The sequence below is a fragment of the Oryctolagus cuniculus genome, chromosome 15 (assembly GCF_964237555.1).
Source record: "Oryctolagus cuniculus chromosome 15, mOryCun1.1, whole genome shotgun sequence".
Classification (NCBI taxonomy): Eukaryota; Metazoa; Chordata; class Mammalia; order Lagomorpha; family Leporidae; genus Oryctolagus; species Oryctolagus cuniculus.
The window spans coordinates 66,260,538-66,282,518 of record NC_091446.1 but is presented as its reverse complement, the minus strand read 5'-3'; the positions used below and the strand labels follow the sequence as shown (position 1 = coordinate 66,282,518).

Below are 21,981 nucleotides of genomic sequence, written 5' to 3'. Positions count from 1 at the left end.
GGCACGTCAGGTCACACGAGACCTCAGAGCTGGAGGGGCCGGGGGAGCCTTTCCCCACCTCGGCCACACAGATGGGGAAACAGTGCCATCCCCAGGGGCAGCCCAGGTTCCTGGCCCGGAGCCCCTTTCAGTGCTCGGGGCAGTCTCCGGAAGGGAGGGCTGAGCCCAGGAGATGCAGGGCCTGAGCCTGGTGGCCCCCAGAGGACGACCTGGGAGGCTTGGCGTGGGGCAGGGGCGGGGAGGGGGCAGCTCAGCCAGGGTGGCAGGCAGCAGTCAGTGAGTCCCACCGTGAGCTTTGGGGTCGCCTCTGTACCCGTCACCCCTCATAGTCTGCCCAGGTCGTGGGGAGCAGGGTGCGGCCCTCCAGGTGGAGGTGGCGCCAGGGCAGGGCAGCTGTGCGCCATCAGCGGCTGCCCTCCAGCAGCTGAGCCGCGGTGAGACGGGGAACGAGCGGGTCTGCTCCCACCCAGCCCCCAGAGCCACCCCCAGCCTTGCCAGCCTTACTTGCCTGGTTATGAAATGGGCACGCAGGGCCGTGGGATGGACAGAGTCAGCCCCCCGGGCGTGGCTGGACCAGGATGAAGGATCTGGCCCAGGGAGAACGCCAGGCCCCGAGCCTGGGGGGGGGGGGGTCTGGGGACAGCACCGTCTCAGCAGGTCTCCTGCGCCAGGAGCCAGGAAGTGATGCCTACAGAAGCCCCTGAGGACGGGGGCTGTCACACCGCGGGCCTCCCCAGCCCGCCCACCTGGTCAGCCACTGACCCAGAAGCCTGTGCAGCCCTGGACCAGGGCACAGGAAGACTCCCTGCTTTGGGTCACTCGAGGCTGGGGCCAGTGTCCCGTCCTGGCTGGGGCATCTTAGATGAGTCATGTCTCCTGCATGGGGGGGTGCCTGGGTCACAGGGGGGATGGGGGGGCATGAGAGGCCACCATCCACAGCAGTGCAAGTGGGTCCCAAGCTGGCGTTTGGACTCCTCGGGTGGGGGAGGGCCTGGGCTCGCCAGGGGTTGGGTGCACATGGGACGGGGTCCCTGTGAGGAGACACCCTTGGAAGGAACCTGGGGCCCCGCCATTGGAGGGTGTGACCCCAGGTGCAAGGTAGCATCCATCACTTCAGCCCAAAGTAAACACAGAATTACCCACACCAACTGCAAGCAAGCTCCGTGGGCTCAGGCCATGGTGCCTGGGGCCTGATCTGCGTGGAGTGCTTTGAGCTTCTGCTAAACCCTTGCTACAGTACAAAGGGCTCCCTGTGCACACCCGACAAGGAGACTGAGGACACACAACTGCTGGATTGTTCAGTGACTACAGTGTCTGCAGACACCAGCACCCTCTGCCTCTCTGGTTTCTTAGCCTTAGCAGTATTGCCTCATAGTCACAATATGGCTGCTATGGTTCCAGGCATTTCATCTTTACACAGACTCATTCAGGCTGATCATAGTTAAACCCCCAGAGTTGAGTACATTACTGCCTGAACAAGGCCAGGAGCCCTGGCAGCAACAGGAGGATGCAAGGGGGCTTTGCTGGCCTTGCAGACAGACAGGTTTCCAAGAAGGAGCTGAATCCTCCAACACCCAAGGGAGTCGAGCCCTGGGGAGTCTTGGGGAGAACCCAGCTTTGTGGGACTTCTGCCCACACAGCCAGAGGGCGACCACGCCGGTGGCAAGCTGCCAAGGCAGTGCCACTCATCACACAGTGAAAGCTCGCGAGCCCAGCCCATCCTCCTCGCGAGGTCTGGCTGAGAATCGCTGGGCTCCCCCAGCCACAGAGTTCAATCCCAGGGGCATGTGGCCCAGGAGCCCACGTGGTCATCCTCCAAATGAGGAAACCGAGGCACGGGAGGCCTTGCCCATGTCAACTCCTCAGGGTCTCGACACACAGCAGGAGGGGCCAGCGCACCCGAGGAGCCCCAGAGTCCCGGTCCCTGCGCCTCAGTGCACCTGGCCTGACCCCAACCCCTGGAGCCGGGCCGTGGCCTCCTGAAACCTGAGGGCTCCAGGCCGCAGGTCTCCCAGCCACGCCCCTGCAGTCGGCGACCTCCAGGGCCCCATTTCACTCCCTAACTCCTCTTAGCCAGGTTGAGAACCCCAGAAAACCAGTGCCCACGTGCCAGACCTTACAAACAGATCCAAGCCGTCTTCGATTTAGTTGACAGTGCCTACACACACACACACACACACACACACACACACACACACACCTAGTCTAAGCCAAATGTTGAAAACAGATTTTACAGCAAAAGCCAGATTTAGAATCAAAAGCTCCGGCCACCCTGAGCTCCTGCGCCCCCTAGTGGAGTCCCAGCTCTGGAGCCACCGCCCCCTCCAAGCCCCCACCCTTCCCCGGCCATCGCATCACGCCCCTGGCCGCTGAGGACGCTGGGGTTCCCGAAGTCAGGCCCGGCTTGATTGGGCGACCTTGCCCTGCCCGGTCCCAGGGGGCCCTGGGAAAGGGGGCCCGGCCCCTGGGAGGTTAGCAAGGCTGGGAGGAGGAGGGGTGGGACGCGAGCATGGAGATTCGGGGGGTCTCTGCAGACAGCTGTGCCCAGCGCAGAGCGTGCACCTGCCACGGCCCACTGGGCGGGAACCGGCCCCTCACCTACTGGGGCCGTGGACGACCACCTTCTGCTGCGGCCCTGAGAGCCGGCGGCTTCCCTGGTGCCCCCTCTTCTACTCTCAGTCCTCGGCCTTCTAGAAGGCCCTGAAGCAAACGGGGGGGGGGAGGGCTGGGAGGCCGGCGCCCCCCCCCCCCCATCGCAGGACGGGAGGATTGAGCGGGGCGGGGGAGGGGGCGGAATTAGCTTTTGCGTAATCAGCAAGGTTTCAAACAACCGCTCACCAACTCAAGTGGGTGCCACGTCCATAAGTCACTCTGTTTTATAGACCATTAGGATCTCCAGAGGGAACCTGCAAGGGGACCACTGCTTTTTGTTGAAATTAAAATGTCAGAGAAAAAGAAATAGAACAAAACAGGGAATCTGCAATTAATTACCAGGCCATAAAAATTCAATAATCAGGAGGCAGAGCGGCCACGGGCCCAGAGGTATCCGAGCCAGCCTAACAAGAATGGAATACATTAATCTTTTCAAATTAGTTTTTTAATCTGACGGGGATGGATGGTGACACGCCGGCCCCTGCGCCCGCCCTCCCCACACCCGCGGCGCAGGCAAGCCCAGGGCCCCGGGCCCCGCGGGACCCCAGGGAGCGAGCCTGGAGGGAGCGCCCTGCTCCGCCCCCGGGGAACGCGGCCAAGGTCACCGCCTCTCGGGCCCGCGGGACGGGCACCCAGCGGTGCTGCCCCCGTCCAGGCGCTGCCAGGGCTCTGAGAGCGAGGAGACGCCAGCAGCCTCGGTCCTCAGCCTGGGCCACGGGACCCGCAGGTCCCAGAGACGCACGGCCAGGCGGGGCGCAGCGGTCACCGAGCTGAGGGCCAGGCGCCCGCCTCCGCGGCCCGGCTGCAGGTCCTGGGCGCGCCCGGCGCCGCAGGCCCCGCCCCCCGCACGGCGCCTGCGGGCTGATTGGCCCAAGCGGCAGCCACACCCCCGTCTCTGATTGGAGGCCGCGCCCCCGGCTCCCAGGGCCACGCCCCAGACCTCAGCCTCGGCGCGAAGCCTCCGCGAGGCCCCGAATCCCCGCAGCTCCTCGGGTGCCTTTTACAGTCAGGGCTCTACACCCAGAAAGTAAACCAAAGCTTAGACACACGGGCCCAAATCAGACCCTAGCACCCGTCTCAGCGTCCATCCCGTTAGCCCCGGGCCTGGTCCGCTCCGTCCGTTTCTCGGAGTCGCTCCCACTGGGCCCTGTAACCTGTTTCATCTGTGCTCTGTTCTTGTCTTGTTAACTGCTGCGCGCCACACACACGCAAACGCACACACAGGTGTCCCAAGGAGCTTCCGCAGAGACGCTGGAGACGTGAAAGAAGTATAGCCAGGAGAGGTCGGGTCTGTGCTCCGGAGCCGGGCCCCTGCCTCGGGCACAGGGCAGAACCTACACCCAGTTGCAAAACCTGCTACCCAAAGGGCGCAGTCCCACGCGAGGCCACCAGAGGGCGCGCGGTTCTCTGCGGCGGGGGCTTGCGGTAACGCGATGTGGCCGCCAGAGGGCGACCAAGGCCAGGCTCAGCAGGCAGCGCCCAGATAAGGTGGAGCCCGGCCGGCCCACCGGTCCGACTCCAGACCCGGAGCGCACGTGACTCGCCGCCACCACCTGCCCGCGCAAATGAACCTCCCGGTTCTCCGGCTCTCCGTGCCCGCCGCGCTGGCCCTGGGCTCGGCCGCGCTGGGCGCCGCCTTCGCTACCGGCCTCTTCCTGGGTGAGCAGGGCCGGGATCCTGGCCCCCGCATTGCCCCCTTGGAGGGACAGGCAGAAGGGTGGACGCGAGGGAGGGGGTGCAGCCGAGCCCGCAAATCCGTACGGCCGGCCGTGGATCGGGCTAAGCTCCGGCGCCCGGGGCCCCCGGTCCTGAGCTAATACCATCTGCCCGGCAGGGAGACGATGGCCCCCTTGGCGTGTCCGGCGACAGCAGCGCCTGCTGCCCCCCGAGGACAGCCCCCTGTGGCAGTATCTGCTGAGCCGATCCATGCGGGAGCACCCGGCGCTGAGGAGCCTGCGGCTGGTCAGCAGGGCAGGGGAACGGGTCCCACGTGGCTGAGTGACCTTGGGGTGCGGGACACCGTCGGGCTTCCGGGATCCCAGCGCGCGCAGTGGGCGTTCCCCGTGGTCCACGCCTCCGGCCGCGCCCCCCAACCTCCGGGGAGTGGGCTCGGATCCGAGGGCTGGGGCCTGGCGGGGACGGTACCACTCTGTCCCCATGCAGCTGACCCTGGAGCAGCCGCAGGGGGGCTCGATGATGACCTGTGAGCAGGCCCAGCTTCTGGCCAACCTGGCGCGGCTCATCAAGGCAGAAAAGGCGCTGGACCTGGGTAGGCGCGCGGCCCTGGTCCCTGGGGGCCGAGGCCACGGGGCCGTCTGCGACCTGGGCTGAGCCTGTCCGTGTCCCCGTCCCCAGGCACCTTCACGGGCTACTCCGCCCTGGCGCTGGCCCTGGCGCTGCCCGCCGCGGGGCGCGTGGTGACCTGCGACGTGGACGCGGGGCCCCCGGAGGTGGGGCGGCCCTTGTGGAGGAAGGTGAGCGCCCGAGCACCTGGGGGCCCGGTCAGCACGGGCGCCGGGCCGTGCCGGCGCTGACCCCGCTGCCCCCGCAGGCCGAGATGGAGCACAAGATCGACCTCCGGCTGCAGCCGGCCCTGGAGACCCTGGGTGAGCCACGGAGCGGGGAGGGCCCTGGCGCCAGGGGGCCGCCGGTGTGAGGCCACCTGCAGGGGCGGGACTGCGGACTCAGCCGAGACTGCCCCTCCCTCCCCCGCAAGATGAGCTCCTGGCGGCGGGCGAGGCGGGCACCTTCGACGTGGCGGTGGTGGACGCGGACAAGGAGAACTGCGCCGCCTACTACGAGCGGTGCCTGCAGCTGCTGCGCCCCGGAGGCGTCCTGGCCATACTCAGGGTAAGGAAGCCTCGGGGAGGAGAGCGCACCCTCTGGGGCCGCGGCCCGGGGCTCCCGCTCTCCCCGGTCCCCGACCCTCACGCGGCCCTGCCCCCCGCAGGTCCTATGGCGTGGAGAGGTGCTGCAGCCTCGGCCGGGGGACGTGGCGGCTGAGTGCGTGAGGAACCTGAACGAACGCATCCTGCGCGATGTCAGGGTCCTTGTCAGCCTCCTGCCCCTGGGAGACGGCCTCACCTTGGCCTTTAAGATCTAGGGCTTGTCCCTGGCGCGTGGGAACCCCAGGCAATGACCCTGAGTTTTAAATCGTGGTAATAAAGTGGTGCTGGGACCTGCGACTTACTGAGCCTCTGTACGCGGCGCTGAACAGACGGAGGGCGGGCCATGCCCTGGGCTGCTCCTGCTCCTGTGCCCGGTGGCCTTGAGGTCATTCTTCCCCCGACCCCGTAGGCTGCACGGCGGGCAGAGATCGTAGCTCCTCGGGCTGCCTCCACCGCACCGCCTGGCAAGGCCCCTTAGCTCCTGTTGGGTGCAGCTGGGCGGTGGGAGGGCTCACTCTGGGAAAGCGGTGTGGTTGGGCACTTCTGCTGGTTATGGTAGTCAGCCCATGTTGTCAAGGAACAGTCAGCTCCCCAACCTCCTCTCTGCAGAGACCCTGGCAGGTGGCCATCCCCTCAGAACCAGGCCCCTGAAGCAAAGTGAAGGGTGACTGCCGGCCAGGGCCGTGTGAAGCACGCAGGCCAGACGGCAGCTTCGCCCGGCAATTTTTATTTTATTTGAGAGGCAGAGAGGTCTTCCATCTGCTGGTCCACTCCCCAAATGACCGCAATGGCCAGAGCTGAGCCGACCCGAAGCCCTTGGGCCACCTTCCACTGCTTTCCCAGGCCACAAGCAGACGGCTGGGTGAAGAGCAGCAGCTGGGACACAAACCTGCGCCCCCATGGGACGCCCGCAGAGGCCCAGCCCCCGAGGCCACAGCCTGGCAATTTTGAAGAAGAAAGCTTCAGGCTTCCCGGCACCGTGTTAGAGGGCAGGTGGAGAGGGAGCCAGGCTCTCCTGAGCACCTTACGCCACGTGCTGCTTCTTTCACTGAAACCTCCCCATGGAAGATCTCACAGCCACGTCACAGTTTGGAGGTCAGTTCTCTGTTCCGCCTCAGGCAGAAATGGCGAAAACCTGGATTCCAAGTAGGCTTCGCCATCACCTGGTAGCACGGGTGGGGGAAGCTGCTGAAGACCAGCCACAGCCACTACTTTCGTAATCGCACAGCTCTTGGCAAGGATCCTGCTTTCTGGACAACCCTCAGAGCCCCTACAGGCACAGAAGTGTACTGGGCTGTAATGGGTAAACAGGGCCAATTTAAGTGGGCCCTTGACTTAACTGGTAACAGATCACTTCCAGACAAGCAGGTGAACTCCAGGAGGGGCCAATTAGCAAGTGGCCGCAGGCTGTCCCAGGACGTCAGAGGCTGGCAGCGCCGAGGCCCCGTGCTGCCTGCCAGTCACCACCAGCAGTCTCACGTCTGAGCTGTCGGGTCAGCTGCACATCCTGACACTGAGAGCTGCTTTCATGCATTTCCTTCCTAGCAAGAGGTCCTGACTCAGGCTGCTTCCGATTCCAGCCAACTGCCTTCGTCTGCAGAGCCGCATTCGAAGAAGCTTCCTCTCACTCACACAGCCCGTTCCATCCAGTTCTTGGGATCCCTTCATGCCTCCCTCAGTCCCCTCTGAGTTTGCCCGAGGTCTAATCTCTCTTCAGATTCTCCTCAACCTGGAAAGTATTTACTTGAGAGGCAGACAGAGTGGGAGACAGTATCTGAGATCCTACCCACTGGCTCACTCCTCAGATGAGTGTCGATGGCTGAGGCTGGACTGGGCTGGAGCCAGGAATTCAATCTAGGTCTCCCCATTTGAACCGTTACTGCTGCTTCCCACAGCCTGCATCGGCAGGAAGGCTGGAGTCGGTAACCAGCGGTGAATATCAAACCCAACACTCCTATATGGGACAACCGGCGTCTTAACTGCCAGGCCAGAGTCTTCCTCTTGACCCGGAAGTTTTCACGTGCATCCTTTCTTAGCTGATGAGTACCAAAGCACTCCATTTTCTAATCTGCCCTCTGAGGCCTTAAACTGTACTTCAGGCCTAGTATTACAACTTAATCTCTTCCCATCAGAAAACTTGCTCTTTTCTCAACGCATCCAGCAATGGCCATCACTCATCCCAGATGTACAGTGGCCCTGCTCCCATACCTGGGTCCAGCTCTTCAGTGTCTGCCCGGGAGGAAATGAGTATGACCTCTCACTAGGACCCCCACACTCCCCTCTCGCAGTCCTGGCTGCTGACACAGCCTACTTCCCTCTCTACCTCCCATCCCACGAGATTGTAGCTTGTTCTTTTTCTGCAGCAACTAAGGTGTGTGTGCAGAACCTGTCAGCACCATCCCTTTTCCTTTCTTCCTGAGGTTAAAAATGATACAATGTGATTTTGCACAAACTTAGAAACTGAAGAATGTAAAAGCGTGTATTCTCTTATTTTATTGTACTCTTTCATGAAATTCTCCTAGGGACACAGAGAACTTTGTGACACAAATTTTGGTAACGAGCAAAATGCTCACCAGAAAAATAAAGTATTAGCTAGATAGCAGGGAGACAGATCTGACCCTACCTGGCAAATCCTTAACTCTGCAAATACTTAGAGCCATTAATTATGTACACTTGTTTTATTCATAATTTGTAACGTTCTGGGATACCAAAAGTAATTCTAAGGATGGCTGAATTTAACATAAAAAGTTTAACCGCATCTTAAAATATCCACTGATCCATCTCATTCAATGGCAATACTCAATGTTAAAAGGAACATAAAAACAAACATGCACACAATTGCACAGTTTTCATAAAGGTCTATTTCATTATTGGTGGGTAGTGCATTTAACAGTTAAATACATTTAAATAATGTACAGGTGGCTGCACGACTGCAGTGTTGGTAACTAGAGAGAGAACCAATTCAACTAGAAACCAGCAAACAAGTGACTGTCTAAATACTTAAAATACAGCTCTTGTCTAGATCATCCTCTGTTTTGATCACCTTCCTGGGGGGAGAAGCCTGCTGGTCACAATGGAATATATTAAGGCCAAATCTTCAGATATCCATTCCCAGAGGTTTCTTTCAGCTGGATTAAGCCTCCAACTCCAGGGCAAGCCCAAGTTTGTGGCCTCCAGCATTAATGCTCTTCCCATCTACCAGAGCAGACAGCGTGAGCTTCACTCCTGTAAACGAAACAAGCAAGCATGATGCACAACTCTGCGCTCAGAATACAAACCTTTCCTCATCATGCCCCACCCACACAGCCTGCCTGGCACTGCCTCAGCCTGCAACGGACCTCCCAGTACCAGCCACCAGAGGGCGCTTGGATATCTGACACCAGAACTCGGGGGGAGGCACCATCCCAAGTGCGGTATCAAGAACATAAAAATGGTAGTAATACTCCAAGTATAAAATGTTCGATGTACTATCCAGAGAAAGACTGAACAGACAAAATTGTAAATGGACCCTAGAAAGGAAAAAACAATAAGACATTTGAGGGCAAGTGGAGAAGTCTGAATACAAGAGAACTTATTAGGTTATTATTAATATTGAATTAATGCAGGCTTCTGTAGGTGTGACAGTGGTATTGTGGCTATGAAGTAAAATACCATATACTCTTACGCTACATATGCTAGGGCTGCTGTGCCTACATGGATGTTCACTTTTTATCATTCTTTCAATTTCTTCCTGAGGTTTCAAAATAAGGTCTGGGGAAATCCCCAGTATGGAGGGGTAAAAGTTCCTGGTACTTTAGAAATACAGAATCGCCATCCCAAACCTACTGGGTTACAATCTACACTTGACCAAGATTAAAGATTAGCAAGGTGCCTGCCTCATGTACACACTGAAGTTGGAGAGATGCTGCTCTTGAAAACGATGCAAGTTTATAATGTTACATAAAGACAGACCACGGAGATAGAAGCAAGTGAGTTTTGATTAAGAAGTAAAAACTACTACAAGACATTTATCCTACTTTATCAAGTGCACTTACCAGGCCTCAGAGTCTGAGTGTAGCCCACTCCAATTAAACTAGAGTTGTTGACTTTTGCCTAAAATAAATTTCAAAAACAACCATTAAGAAAAATTTTTGAATGAAGAAAAAAGTCCCTGCAGACTTCCCAGTCATGCAATTATGAAATTGTGTTCAGTTTTCAAATCACATGAGATAATATTTAATATCGAGCATTAAGCCAAACAAAAGGCAAGTAGGTGCCACTTAATCTCCTTCATTTAACTTAAGACAGTATTGCCAGTATGCTCAAACAATACCCTTAACATCCAGCAGGATGGGTCCACAGATCCCAAATCATCATACAGCACAGAGCCTAAGCAATCCTAAGAATTGCCTTGCTGAGTCCAGTCTAATACACCAAAATCAGGCTAAAATGTGACAAAAGGTCCCCTAGGCTCACTAGAGACAGATGACACATGCCAGTTGTGAAGTGGAGTGTTGAGTTTACATTTCTGAATTAAATACACATACAGCTAATTTCAGGGCTGCTCCAGGAATGAAAACCAGAAATGTTATCTCCAAATGACAAACATTTCCTCTGAAGAATCAGATCACATTCTCACCCCTCCCTGAGTGATGGGTCCTGGCTATCTGTAACTCACTGTCCTTAAGAGGTTTTAAGGGGCATCATTTAACAATGCAGGCCAGGGACCGGCACTGGCATCCATGTGGGTGCTGGTTCTAGTCCTAGCTGTTTCTCTTCCAGTCCAGCTCTCTGCTATGGCCTGGGAAAGCAGAAGATGGCCCAAGCACTTGGGCCCCTGCAGCCACGTGGGAGACTTTGAAGAAGTCCTGGCTTCAGATCAGCTCAGGTCCACCCACTGTGGCCACTTGAAGAGTGAACCAGTAGATGGAAGACCCTTCTCTCTGTCTCTCCCTCTCATTGTCTGTAACTCTACCTCTCAAATAAATAAATAAAATCTTAAAAAACAGTGCAGGCTCCTGTCATCCTTGCAACAATCCCTGTGTTGAGGGCTGGCAAGAACCCTGCAAAACAGGCCGGCGCCATGGCTCACTAGGTTAATCCTCCGCCTGAGGCGCTGGCACTCCGGGTTCTAGTCCTGGTTGGGGCACCGGTTCTGTCCCGGTTGCACCTCTTCCAGTCCAGCTCTCTGCTGTGGCCCGGGAAGGCAGTGGAGGATGGCCCAAGTCCTTGGGCCCTGCACCTGCATGGGAGACCAGGAGGAAGCGCCTGGCTCCTGGCTTCAGATCGGCGCAGCGCGCCGGCTGTGGCACCCATTTTGGGGGTGAACCAATGGAAGGAAGACCTCTCACTGTCTAACTCTGCCTGTCTAAAGAACCCTGCACAACAAAACATGTTAAGAAGTTCCTTCTAACTTCACTCCCTATCAGCAAAAACAGCATCAAGCCATACCAGAGGACCCTGGCACCTAACCCCCATTTCCAGGACCTAGTTGCCTAGCCAAGCAACTCTGCTCTTCAACAATCTGAGAGGGTAACAGTATAAAGTTATCAAACAGCTTCTGTGAGCCAAAAAGATGTGGAAATAATTTGGTAACTATACTCATAATGTGCAACATCAGACAACACAATCCACTGAAAGAAATGACGTAGCTTTACAATGGCACACGGACCCCAGACTGCCTTCACATTTTAGATTATGAACTGCTGGTGGCCGACAGATACTTCTTCCACTGCTGGCATTAAATATTTATTGTGCTACAGGCATATATTTGAAGAAAATAGCAATTTAACCCTCAGAATACTGTTCTGTGCAAATCCTGAGTTTTTAGTGCTACAAACAAAAGGGGAAAATAAATGAATCGCTGCTTTACCAATGGAGAAAGCATTCTGGGTGCTTCTGTGCAAAGATTAATCTTCAACAAGAATGGGACAAAAACTTAACCGCCTAACTTATCAAAACACACTGTACTCACAGATGCAGAGTCCTTTACGTAACAGAAATAACTCCCGGATGGCTTAGCTTTCTTTTATTCCCAGAACATACAGTACAGGCAGTCCCTGACCTGCAAGCAACTGACACACAGGGACAGCTGCTGACCTGTCTGAAACTGAAGCCAGCCCCTCTGCAGCCTCAGTCGACCATGACTGAAGGAATAAACAGCAGCAAGAATGTAAGGACAAGTCTATGGTGGCCAACCATTCCAGCATGCCTGGGACTGGAAGGGGGCAGGGTTAGTCCAGAGGGCAGTCCCAGCAAGGCCGATGAGCCGGTCACTCTAGACAGGAAATACAGTCCTGGCTCTGTGCTCCCTCTGTGCCACTAGTAGTGTAGTCCTTTCCCTCACCAAGCTTTAGGTTCCTCACCTGCCAAATGGCATGTGTATCGATGAGCTCTCAGATCAAATCTAAAGGTATTTCATAAACCATAAAAAGACAAAGTAAAAACTAAAGTACTATTATTCCTCCACATGGAACAGAACTGCACAGGGCCCAAAACCCTGGCTAAACTGTACTTAGACAGCCTTGGAGCTAAGGATTATTATCAATACTAATTCAGAAACTTTTGAGGCTAAACAAACTCCTGAGGCCTGGATTGGACATCAACCTTCTAACACTATTTCCATTAAAAAAAAAAAAAAAAAAAAGGCAGCATTACAGGGGCTGGTAATGTGGCGTAGCAGGTGAAGTGCCACATGCGACACTGGCATCCCATATGGATGCCAGTTGGAGTCCTGACTGCTCCGCTTCCCATCCAACTCCCTGCTAATGGCCTGGGAAAGCAGCGGAAAATGGTCCAAGTCCTGGGGGCCCTGTACCCATGTGGGAGACCCAAAAGTAGTTCCTGGCTCTGGACCGGCTTAGCCTTGGCCGTTGCAGCCATTTGGGGAATGAACCAGTAGATGGAAGCTTGCTCTTTAACTGTGCCTTTCAAACAAATAAAATAAATCTTAAAAAAAAGAAGGCAGCATTATGGATTCTAATTCTAATGTATCTATAAACTGGGGATTTGTAAATCAGAGTTCAAATTTTCAGCACAATTCACCATACCCAAAGATTAATTCCCACAAACAAAAGCCACATGGTAAACCAGAAGTACTTACAGAAATGGAAGCAGTGGGATCCAGCTGATATTTCGCTGCAATGCCAAAACGAGTGCAGTTGGTACCTGATGTCCAAGCAAGGTTTACTGAAGTGTCAAGATCTTCACATACTTTCTGATAAATTGATCCTCCAAATTCTGTCCCATCATTGCTGTAAGATAGTTTACATTAGTAAATCTTGAACATACAATGTTCCATCTAAGGCCGATATTGTTAACACTACACTTAAAAGCCACAACCCATATTGCATCTTAAGTGTTTCTGTGGTAACGGCATACCATGGGTTCCAGTTCAAGTCTCCACTGCTCCACTTCCAATCCAGCTCTGTTAATGTCCGGGGAAAGCAGCAGCAGATGGCCCAAGTACCTAGAGCCCTGCACTCACATGCGAAACCCGGAAGAAGCTCCTGGCTCCTGGCTACGGATCGGCGCAGCTCCGGCCAATGCGGCCAATTGAGGAGTGAACCATTGGATGGAAGACCTCTCTATCTCTGCCTCTCCTCTCTGTGTAACTCTGACTTTCGAATAAATAAATAAATCTTTTTTAAAAAAAAGTGCTTACTCGCTCGTGCCTTTAAAATAAAATAAACAAATCTCCCCCATCCGAAAAAAAGAAACGGTTGAATACATCAAAGTACATCCATCTGGGGAAGTTACCACACTAAAAATCATGCTGTAAAATGCAAAATGCCACAGGAATATGCACTAAAAAGGGGCAAAGGGTTTAAGACAAGCTTTGGTGAACATATTTTATGTGTATACTTGTATATACACACACCACAAACATCAACAGAGATTATGTATCTATGAGAAAAGTTTTCTTCTTTGCACTTCTCTGCAAGTTACCAAAGCATTCTTTTCTTTTTGAAAGCCAGAGTCAGAGAGAGGCTGAGGCTGAGGCAGAGAGAGGGGAGGGGTTGGTCTTCCACCCGCTGATTCACTCCCCAAATGGCCACAATGGCCGGAGCTGGGCCGAAGCCAGGAGCCTGGAGCTCCCTCTGGGTCTCCCACACAGGTGCAGGGACCCAAGGATTTGGGTCATCTCCTACTGCTTTCCCAGGCTATTAGCAGAGAGCTGGATCAGAAGTGGAGCAGCTGCGACTCCAAACAGCACTCATATGGGATGGCTCCACTGCAGGCAGCAGTTTTCCCGCAACACCACAGCACCAGCCACCAAAGCATTATTTTCATAACGGGGAATCTTTAAGCCCTTTCCATGCACCCAACATACCACAGGTCATTAAGTCAAATGAACGCACTGAAAGCAGGCTGCCAGTGCCTAATGCTTCAGAAAACATAAAACACACTGAGTGCCCTATGAACAATTAGTCTCTTAGCACCAAAAATTAGACTACCTTCTTTCTATTAAGTTTTTGAGGGGCATCTTAGAGACAGTCAAGGGAAAACACAAACACAAACACACACACACACACACACACACAGGCATACATTACAACAGCCTAGAATAGAAATACTTACACATTAGTGTGTAGCTGGAAGTCCCCAGTCCTGTAGCCTACTGCAAAGTTATTCCTTGTCAGCTTTGATTTGGCACTGTCAAAGGTCATCTGGTACCCAGCAAGCCAGCCCTCATAACCAAAGACAGCTGAACCATGGATTGCAGGCCCAGCAAAATCAAAGTCAACGTCACAACCAAGGTTTATACACTCCCTCTTGTAAGAGGACTTGATTTTACCACTTTTCTTTCTGGAGGGAAAAAAAAAACTAAATTAAAAATTGATACCAGAGAAAAAGACTTATACAGACAATTTCTGCATAGAGGGCACCAAACACTTAAACAAACTGCAGTATGACTAAGAATAAAACCAGCAGCAACACTATCACAGGGCTAAAAAAACAGCTCCATGAACTGAAACCAAGGGAACCTGGGGTAACTGGACCACCACCATCACAGAAGGCTGCTTTGCAGAACTGGCAATCACAAAAGCTTCTTAGAAACATGTTAATTACCCAAGTCAGTGGCACAACAAAAAGAGGCAAATATGTGTCAGTATGCCATTGATGCTACCATGGTGTTCCAAAACCAGAAACAAGTCTCCAGCACAAGGCACTTAGGAAGCTAACAGTGAACATGCATCTTTCCTAACTACGCACACGAGGAATAATGCTCTGAAAGTAACACAGAAAAGCATGTCCATCTTACCCTGTATTTGGTGAAAAGGTAGTATCAAATGTCAGCTTCAAACCCTGACAAATCTATTTTGAAAGAAAAAAATTTATATTCAGCTTTACTTCCTTTTTGAAATACAAAACTAAAAGTACTTAACCACATGTTTAAAATGTTACCTGGTCTTCAATTGCAATTTCTGTTCCCAGAGTGTTATCAGTGTTCCATTTTTCTGTGAAAGTCAGACCATACTCACACCATTTATATTTGGTCTCCAAGGTCCCAGTAACTTTACCAGTATCTGTATTAGATGAACCAGATGTTGAGAATTCCTATCAAGACAATAAAATATATCCATGAATTTTCTCATAAGCCCAGAATCCATTGCCTAACTTACACACATACACACCATGATTTCACTGATCCTCCTTTTCCTAGTTTCCTGAACACTCATAACCCTCTACGCTACACTACTCTTTCAGCACACACAAGAGTTACATTTTAGCCTGTAAGTAACTGACTTCCACCTTTATAGCTAATATTTCAATAAACTACAAATTAACCTGTAGCTAATTTTCTAGTGAAGGAGCTGTATACCTTTTAAGGAAACACCTGCTAAGGCCAATCTGGGATTCCAAAAGCAGTGGTGGGGGGAGGGCACAGTTTGGTCTAGAAGTTAAGATACCAGTTAACAGTCCATGTCCAAGGGGCCGGCGCTGTGGCGTAGCAGGTAAAGCAGCCGCCTGCAGTGCCAGCACCCTATATGGGCGCCAGTTAGAGACCCGGCTGCTCCATTTCTGATCCAGCTCTCTGCAATGGCCTGGGAAAGCAGTAGATGTAATAATCTGTTCAGAAAGTCTTCACCAGCTTTTGTGCTTTTCCAACCATTTTTAACATTCTCATTTTCCAGGAACTTCTTCCAGGTCTCTCACGTTGAGTGCAGGGGCCCAAGAATTTGGGCCATCTTACACTCCTTTCCCAGACACATTATTAGGGAGCTGGATTGGAAGTGGAGCAGCCAGGACTCGAACCAGCACCCACATGGGATGCTGATGCTGTAGTCAGTGGCTTTACCCACTACACTACAATGCCAGATGCAAAACCTCATTTTTTAAAAAAAGTTTATATAGACAGGCAATTGAAATCTTCCAAACTAAAATATTAAGATGTTAAGAATCGAATTTGTCTACCAATGATGGCTCTAAACTCTAGCCAAAGGAAAAACATGTCTAAACAAAGCTGATCTGAAATAATTGAGACTTTCACCTGAAACTATGACACCTTCCAAGTGAGGAACTATCAAAAAAACATCAATGGGGAAAAGGCCAAAGAGAACACTTCTGCAACTACTATTCTGCAATTAAAAAGACTCAAACCCCTAAATCTTACATACAACCTTCTGAAATTAGATGCTTTCATTAACAAGAATTTCAAGCCAAAGTTTGGCACTCAATACTCACTAAAAAGCACTGGCTTATGTTAGTGAAGAACACTGGCTATAAAATTAGGAGTTCTGCCATCTAATTCTGGGTTCATTTACATGAAAAGCACTAACAAAACAACTTTTTGGGTCTGCTTCCTCAAAGGTATCAACAAAACTTACCTCTGGAAGATTAAAGTGAAACGACATTTACAACTGCCTATTTTCATGTGCTCCACGAAAAAGAAAGTACTATGAAAACTATGGAGCACATTCTTCTAGCAGATAGTCTGAAGAGGAATGTGTATATGAGTAGCTATTTTTAATCCTGAGTGACAGTGATTAATGACTGCTGAAGTCCCACCCACCGCCATCTAACAGCCCACAGATCAAGAGTCAGCCACAAATGCTAAGGGATTCTCAAGACACAAAGTCAACATCACCCTGTAGAACCAGGAAATGAGCTGGAGTTTATACCCTTCATTCTATCATCAGAAATTTTGACTTCTACATTCTGGGGGAATTGAATATCTCTAGAATTCAGGTAAAAAAAATATTATTTTGGGGGTTACCTAATGTATTAGAGGATCAGAACTAATGACTGTTGAAGTATACACATTAATTGTAAACAACATCTAACAAAGCTCCTATACATACATTCTTCATGATCTTACTTCCATCAATTTTCCCTAACCCTATCCACAATAAACCTTCTCTTTCCAATTAAGATTTTGGTTTATCAAACAAAAACAGCTGATATAATTCTGATTTACCTCAGTTTAAAGTATACGTTGTCTAACTAGAAAGCAAGCTGTTTAAACAGAAGACCTTTTGTGTTTCAACACACACACAGCAAGTGTTTAAGAACCCTCAACAGATCAAGAGTGGGAACACAAAAAAAGCACTAAGTTACTATTCTGTAACCTGTTAACTTGACCAAAACTAAGTCATTCAATCATACCTAAACACCTAGGCTTCCTTTCAGACCAAAGAAACCAAATGACAATTGTGTTCAATATAAAACCCTACAACCCAACAAGCCTAGGCATTAAGAAACATACCAGTTATATGCAATACAGCAAGAACTTTTTAAAAATAGTAATATTCTAATAAGCACACTATTTATACTCACTCCCAATCTCAAAACAAAAAATTTTACAGTAAGAAAAAAAATTACACAAAACTAAATTTTACTTTACCCCTTTTATAGAAGTTCATTAGGAAGAAACAAAACACCAACACCAAAATACTAATCTCTTTAAAAACACTCAAATCAGAACTCCCTAAATTCACAAAATACAAAACCTTCTCCACGCAGGACTGCTAGAATATGGGCATTACACAAATTGCTTCAATCAAAATTAACTTATTTTTCTTAAGATAAAACAGGTAGACAGATACTTTTCAGTAATGATCACTTTATGGATCGAAAAACCGTAAAGGTTCACCAGACCTTATCTGACAGCTAACACTCACCACACCACTGCAGGACTTTGTTTTCACATCCAGTTTCACCAACCCAAAACCTGCAGGCAAGGAGCAGACGGTAACAAAATTATTCTTCTGCATAACAAATATATACAAATTTTCACAATAAGTGGGGGAATAAACTCCACTTATTCACAAAGGGATAAAAAAATGTGGAAACAGTATTTAAATAAAATTGTTAAAAATTAACTGCAAGTAAACTGATGTGCCAAGGACAGAGTACCTCTGTGCTGCTTTGCCTAGTGTTCTGCATTATACTTGGCACAAGAAAACCCACTTCTAACGATTTTGAACTAAATATCAGGTTAGAAAATCAACTCAATTGAAAACTCAGAACAGCCACTAATTTATCAGAATAGAATCATTCAGGACATTTATTCCAAAGGGGTATCTCCCATACTCTAAAGAGAGGGAGTGTAAACAAAATTCATTTGCAAAAACTCCAAGTTGGGCTGGCATTGTGGCATAGCGTGTTAAGCTGCCGCCTGCAATGCCAGCATCCCATATGGGCCCTGGTTCAAGACCTGGCTGCTCTACTTCCAATCTAGCTCTCTGCTATGGCCTGAGAAAGCAGTGGAAGGACTTGGGCCCCTGCACCCACATGGGAGACCCGGAAGAAGCTCCTGGCTCCTGGTTCGGATCAGCTCAGCTCTGGCCGTTGCGGCCAACTGGGAAGTGAACCAGCGGATGGAAGACACTCACTCTCTCTCTCTCTCTCTGCCTCTCCTTCCCTCTGTGTAACACTGACTTTCAAATAAATAAATATTTTTAAAAAAATAAAGAAAAAACTCCAAGTTTACTTGAAAAAGTCCATAGCTCAATCACAAACACAAACACACACACACACACACACACACACAATCCCTCAATTATACAATCATAACTCCAGCCAACCAAAGACTAAGTTATAACTGAAGGAATTAAGAACAAGTTGCTTTTTCTCAAAGGTTGCATTCCTTGAACTACACTTCAGGAAAACGGGGAAACTGAAGTGAAAGGGGACATGGATGATGGTAACTGTTCCAACAGAAGGTGAAACTAAAATGTATCGAAGAGCAGAATTACCCCAGCGAGTTGTTTACAAATGAAGAAACCAATGAGTTTTCCTAAGGAATCCCAATACCTTTTCATGTGACTTCAAAATTTCAGAAAAATATCCTTACCAAATCCTTTGTTGAAAATATCTCTGGCAGCTTTGCCAAGGTCGGCGTATGATGGAGGAATACACATTGCTGGTAGGAAGAAACATTCCAGTGTTAATATTCCTGTTCAGCCACGCTGTCCAAGCACTAGGTTATCAGCCAGTGCTGACCTTTAAATTCAAGGCATCTAACTTGGTGAAACTGTTTCTCAGGACACCAGGCGCTACAATAAAACTCCATGATCCATGAAGGAGATACCGCCAAAGCCTCATTTCTAAAATGGATGACCACAGTTAAGTAGATACACAAACTTGGGAAATTCCTTCCAAAACAGAAAACCCGTTTTTATTCCTAAATTTAATGTCTACAACCTCACTTGCTAGGATCAAACTGGTTCAAATGAAACGCGTGTGTAGACACGAATTCAATGGGATGGGCCGAGATAACCACATGAGATAAAATCAAAATCTAAGCCTCTTCCCTTAGTATCCTCCCTGAGGTCAAAGGCACCATACCGGGCAGGAGAGAAGGGAACTCCAATACTGGAGCTCAGAAAAAACACCGCCATCTGCGCTTCACCTAAATGTCTATGTCAAGTAAATATCACACTGCGCTTCATACACCGCTAGATGCTCAAGTCCTCGCCCAGTGCAATGCGGCTAGCGATCTGAGCTGTTACACCACCCGCTCCGCTCATTCATTCTACAAAGGAAGTCCACGCCCTTAGCAGCACATGTAATGACCTTGCGCTCTTTCAAGGGGGAGTACTGCTCTCCAGAAAATCGAGTGTTCGAATCCTCCACCGGCGGGACCCAACAATGAACAACTCTACTTTCAGGTTTATCAAACACAAGTCCGAAAGCTAAAGGGGAACGCAGTCAAAGAGCAACTCCCTGGGCCGGGTTCCCCAATGCGAAATCCGGCCACCCAGCCCCTCCGCAGAGAACGCAGCCCACGGTGGAGGGGCCCAATTTCCAAGTCCTTGGAGAGCCAGGAGGGAAACAAGTCGTGGCTTTCGGGCCGACGGGCTCCGACTCCCCAGCCTGCGGAGGTCCCCGCTCTACTTACGCCGCGCGCAGGGCTGTCCGTAGGTCGCCATGGCGAGGCCGCGGGGAGAGGTGATCTGCGGGAGGGACAAGAGGGGCGGTCAGCAAGGGGTCAAAAGCGGGTCAGAGGGCCAAAAGGAGGTCTCGGCCAGAGAGGGGCGAGGGGCCGCGGGGCGGCGCGGCCATCTTAGGGAGCCTGGGCCGACCCCGATTCCAGTCAGGCCTTCCGCCTGGCTGCCGGCGCCCAAGCTCCTGGGCCGGCGAGAGGCGAGCGCGGCGGTACCTGGTGGCTTGAGGCGGGCTGCTGCCGCCGCTAGGCTCACAGCTGAGGCGACTCGGCTCGCTCGGGATCAAGATGCAGCTCCCGCGGCTGGAGGGCGAAGTGAAGGAGACACCGTTCCGCCCGCCGCAACCCAGTCCTCCCCCAGCCAGGACCCCGCCGCTGCCCACGGGCTGTCCGCCGCGCCTGTCCCCACCGCGCGCCCGCCGATCGCGCCAACCTGCTCCGGAGCGGCCTTTTGGACAGAGGGTTCCCCCGCCTCCGAGGTGTGCTGCCGCTGTCGGTCAGTGGGAGCCGGGAGAGCGGAGGCCGCCGGCGCTCGCTCGGGTCAGGCAGCGGTCGGGGCACCCCAAAGGCGAAGCGGCGAGGAACGGCGGAGGCAGCGCCGCGGGGCCTGCGCGGGCGGGGGAGGGGGCGGGGCCCGCGCGGGCGCGTCACGGGCGGGGCGGGGCGTCGGGCGCGCACCACCCGGGTCACGTACATCCTTCCAACTCGGTCGGCTTTAGGGCCCAGCCCTCTTGGGAGCTCCTTGTGGCGGGTTCCTGGAAGGAGTCTGCGCGGCCATGCTCCGTCCGCCCGGTGCTGGGGAAGCATGCGCTTTTCTCTGCAGGCCTAGTGGGAAACGAGTGGGCCAGGGGGCGCCACCTCCCTCCCCTCGCCCCGTCTCGCCTTCGCCCGTCTCGCTGCGATTGTCCCCCCGCCGGCGGGCGGGACTGTGGGCCTGGGGCTCTCCGGACCGACTGGAGCACGTCCCAGGCTGTCCCGCCCCTTTCGGTGCCAGCGCCTCGGTGTTGCTCTTCCAGGGCCTCCTCCCGGTTCGCGCGGGGCTGCTTTTAACGCGCAGCTGTCTGGGGCGGGGAGGAGTTGGGGAGAGGCCTGGAGAACCTGTAGGGCTCCAACCAGGCGTGATTGCGGCACCCAAGCTCTCGGGTGTGCGGGAAGAAGGAAAAATGAGCAAACTAACTGAACAGAAATGGGTCCATTGGGGACCCAGATCTATCGCTCGTCTCAGTAATTTAGCCCGTGTACCTGTACTTGAGCTTCCTCATCTATAAAATGACAAATTTAAATGAGATGAAGTGACCTTTGATAGTCATTCAACCGTAGACGGGAAGCGGAGTCTTTTTCCCTGAATTTCTGTGACTCTGAAAGCCGCCTCTGCTGAAATGTTTAAATCAAGAAAAGGATGGCTGGATGGGCTTCCACAGTCCAAAACTCAGAGTAAAACTGTAGCTGAGATGTCCCTGCCATAAGCTTGCTAGGTCGGCAGTCTCACCTGGTCATGGCTGGGCTCACTCAGCTTGTGAAAGGAAAGACCAGGGAAATGCAACCTGTGGCTTACCAAGGAACTGAAAGAGTGGAAGAGGGGGCAGGGCCCTTCCTGCACATCATAAAGGGTCATGGCAAATGCATCTCTCAAAAGACTGGGTAACAAGAGAAGAGCATAACAAAATTATTTTATCAGTTTTTTTTTTTTTCTGATATGGAAGATTTCAGATTTAAGACCCCAGTGACCCAGGATGAACTACTTATTTTTATGCTTAGACTCAATAAAGTATGAACAGCCAAGAAATGTGATTGGGCCAAAAAACAGGGGGTATAATCTAATGCAAACAGACTAAGTAGGGAAACCCAAGGTCTATGCAATTTCTTTTTGGCCTCTGTGTGGTATTCTTCCTGGTATAGGGCAGGACCCCCTTCTGAAATGGAGTTTTGTGGTCTGTAAGACAGGTAGATCAAAGAGTTTCTTATGGTCAGCTCCGAGACAGAAAAGCGGAGGAGGATTAATATTTTTAGTCTTTATGGCTAGTTTCGGTGATCCACGTTGGGGATTAGAAATTCCAGAGAAGCGGGAGC

General features: G+C 51.9%; 2 protein-coding genes across 6 annotated transcripts; one reads left to right on the top strand and one right to left on the bottom strand.

Moving 5' to 3' along the window:
• Positions 1-4,108: 4,108 nt before the first annotated feature.
• Positions 4,109-10,525, top strand: COMTD1 (catechol-O-methyltransferase domain containing 1). 2 transcript variants are annotated; one of them, XM_051823187.2, is made up of 7 exons: positions 4,109-4,311; positions 4,487-4,614; positions 4,816-4,921; positions 5,008-5,126; positions 5,204-5,258; positions 5,369-5,502; positions 10,302-10,525. In XM_051823187.2, the coding sequence occupies exons 1-7, from the start codon at positions 4,218-4,220 to the stop codon at positions 10,428-10,430; spliced, it is 765 nt and encodes a 254-aa protein (XP_051679147.1). In that variant the 5' UTR covers positions 4,109-4,217; the 3' UTR covers positions 10,431-10,525. The 2 variants fall into 2 exon arrangements, with proteins under 2 accessions (XP_051679147.1, XP_002718446.1); XM_002718400.5 differs by lacking the exon at positions 10,302-10,525 and adding an exon at positions 5,603-5,830 and having other exon boundaries at positions 4,113-4,311.
• VDAC2 (voltage dependent anion channel 2) lies at positions 8,011-20,519 on the bottom strand. Of its 4 annotated transcripts, XM_070057005.1 has the most exons (11): positions 20,345-20,519; positions 20,128-20,214; positions 19,867-19,921; positions 18,820-18,888; positions 17,645-17,694; positions 14,928-15,080; positions 14,785-14,837; positions 14,100-14,327; positions 12,622-12,772; positions 9,575-9,632; positions 8,011-8,765 (listed from the first exon to the last, which is right to left on the bottom strand). In XM_070057005.1, exons 3-11 carry the CDS (start codon positions 19,895-19,897, stop codon positions 8,674-8,676), a joined length of 885 nt encoding a protein of 294 aa, XP_069913106.1. In that variant the 5' UTR covers positions 19,898-19,921; positions 20,128-20,214; positions 20,345-20,519; the 3' UTR covers positions 8,011-8,673.
• Positions 20,520-21,981: the final 1,462 nt, after the last annotated feature.

Excerpts from the sequence above, each read along its gene's own strand:
- COMTD1 (XM_002718400.5), top strand. The coding sequence starts at position 4,218 with ATGAACCTCCCGGTTCTCCGGCTCTCCGTGCCCGCCGCGCTGGCCCTG. Across the intron at positions 4,615-4,815 it reads CGCTGAGGAGCCTGCGGCTG|CTGACCCTGGAGCAGCCGCA; the intron begins GTCAGCAGGGCA and ends GTCCCCATGCAG. Across the intron at positions 5,259-5,368 it reads GCCGGCCCTGGAGACCCTGG|ATGAGCTCCTGGCGGCGGGC; the intron begins GTGAGCCACGGA and ends CTCCCCCGCAAG.
- VDAC2 (XM_070057005.1), bottom strand. The coding sequence starts at position 19,897 with ATGGCGACCTACGGACAGCCCTGCGCGCGGC. Across the intron at positions 18,889-19,866 it reads CGGACAGCCCTGCGCGCGGC|CAATGTGTATTCCTCCATCA; the intron begins GTAAGTAGAGCG and ends TCTTCCTACCAG. Across the intron at positions 15,081-17,644 it reads CAAAGTCCTGCAGTGGTGTG|GAATTCTCAACATCTGGTTC; the intron begins GTGAGTGTTAGC and ends TTGTCTTGATAG.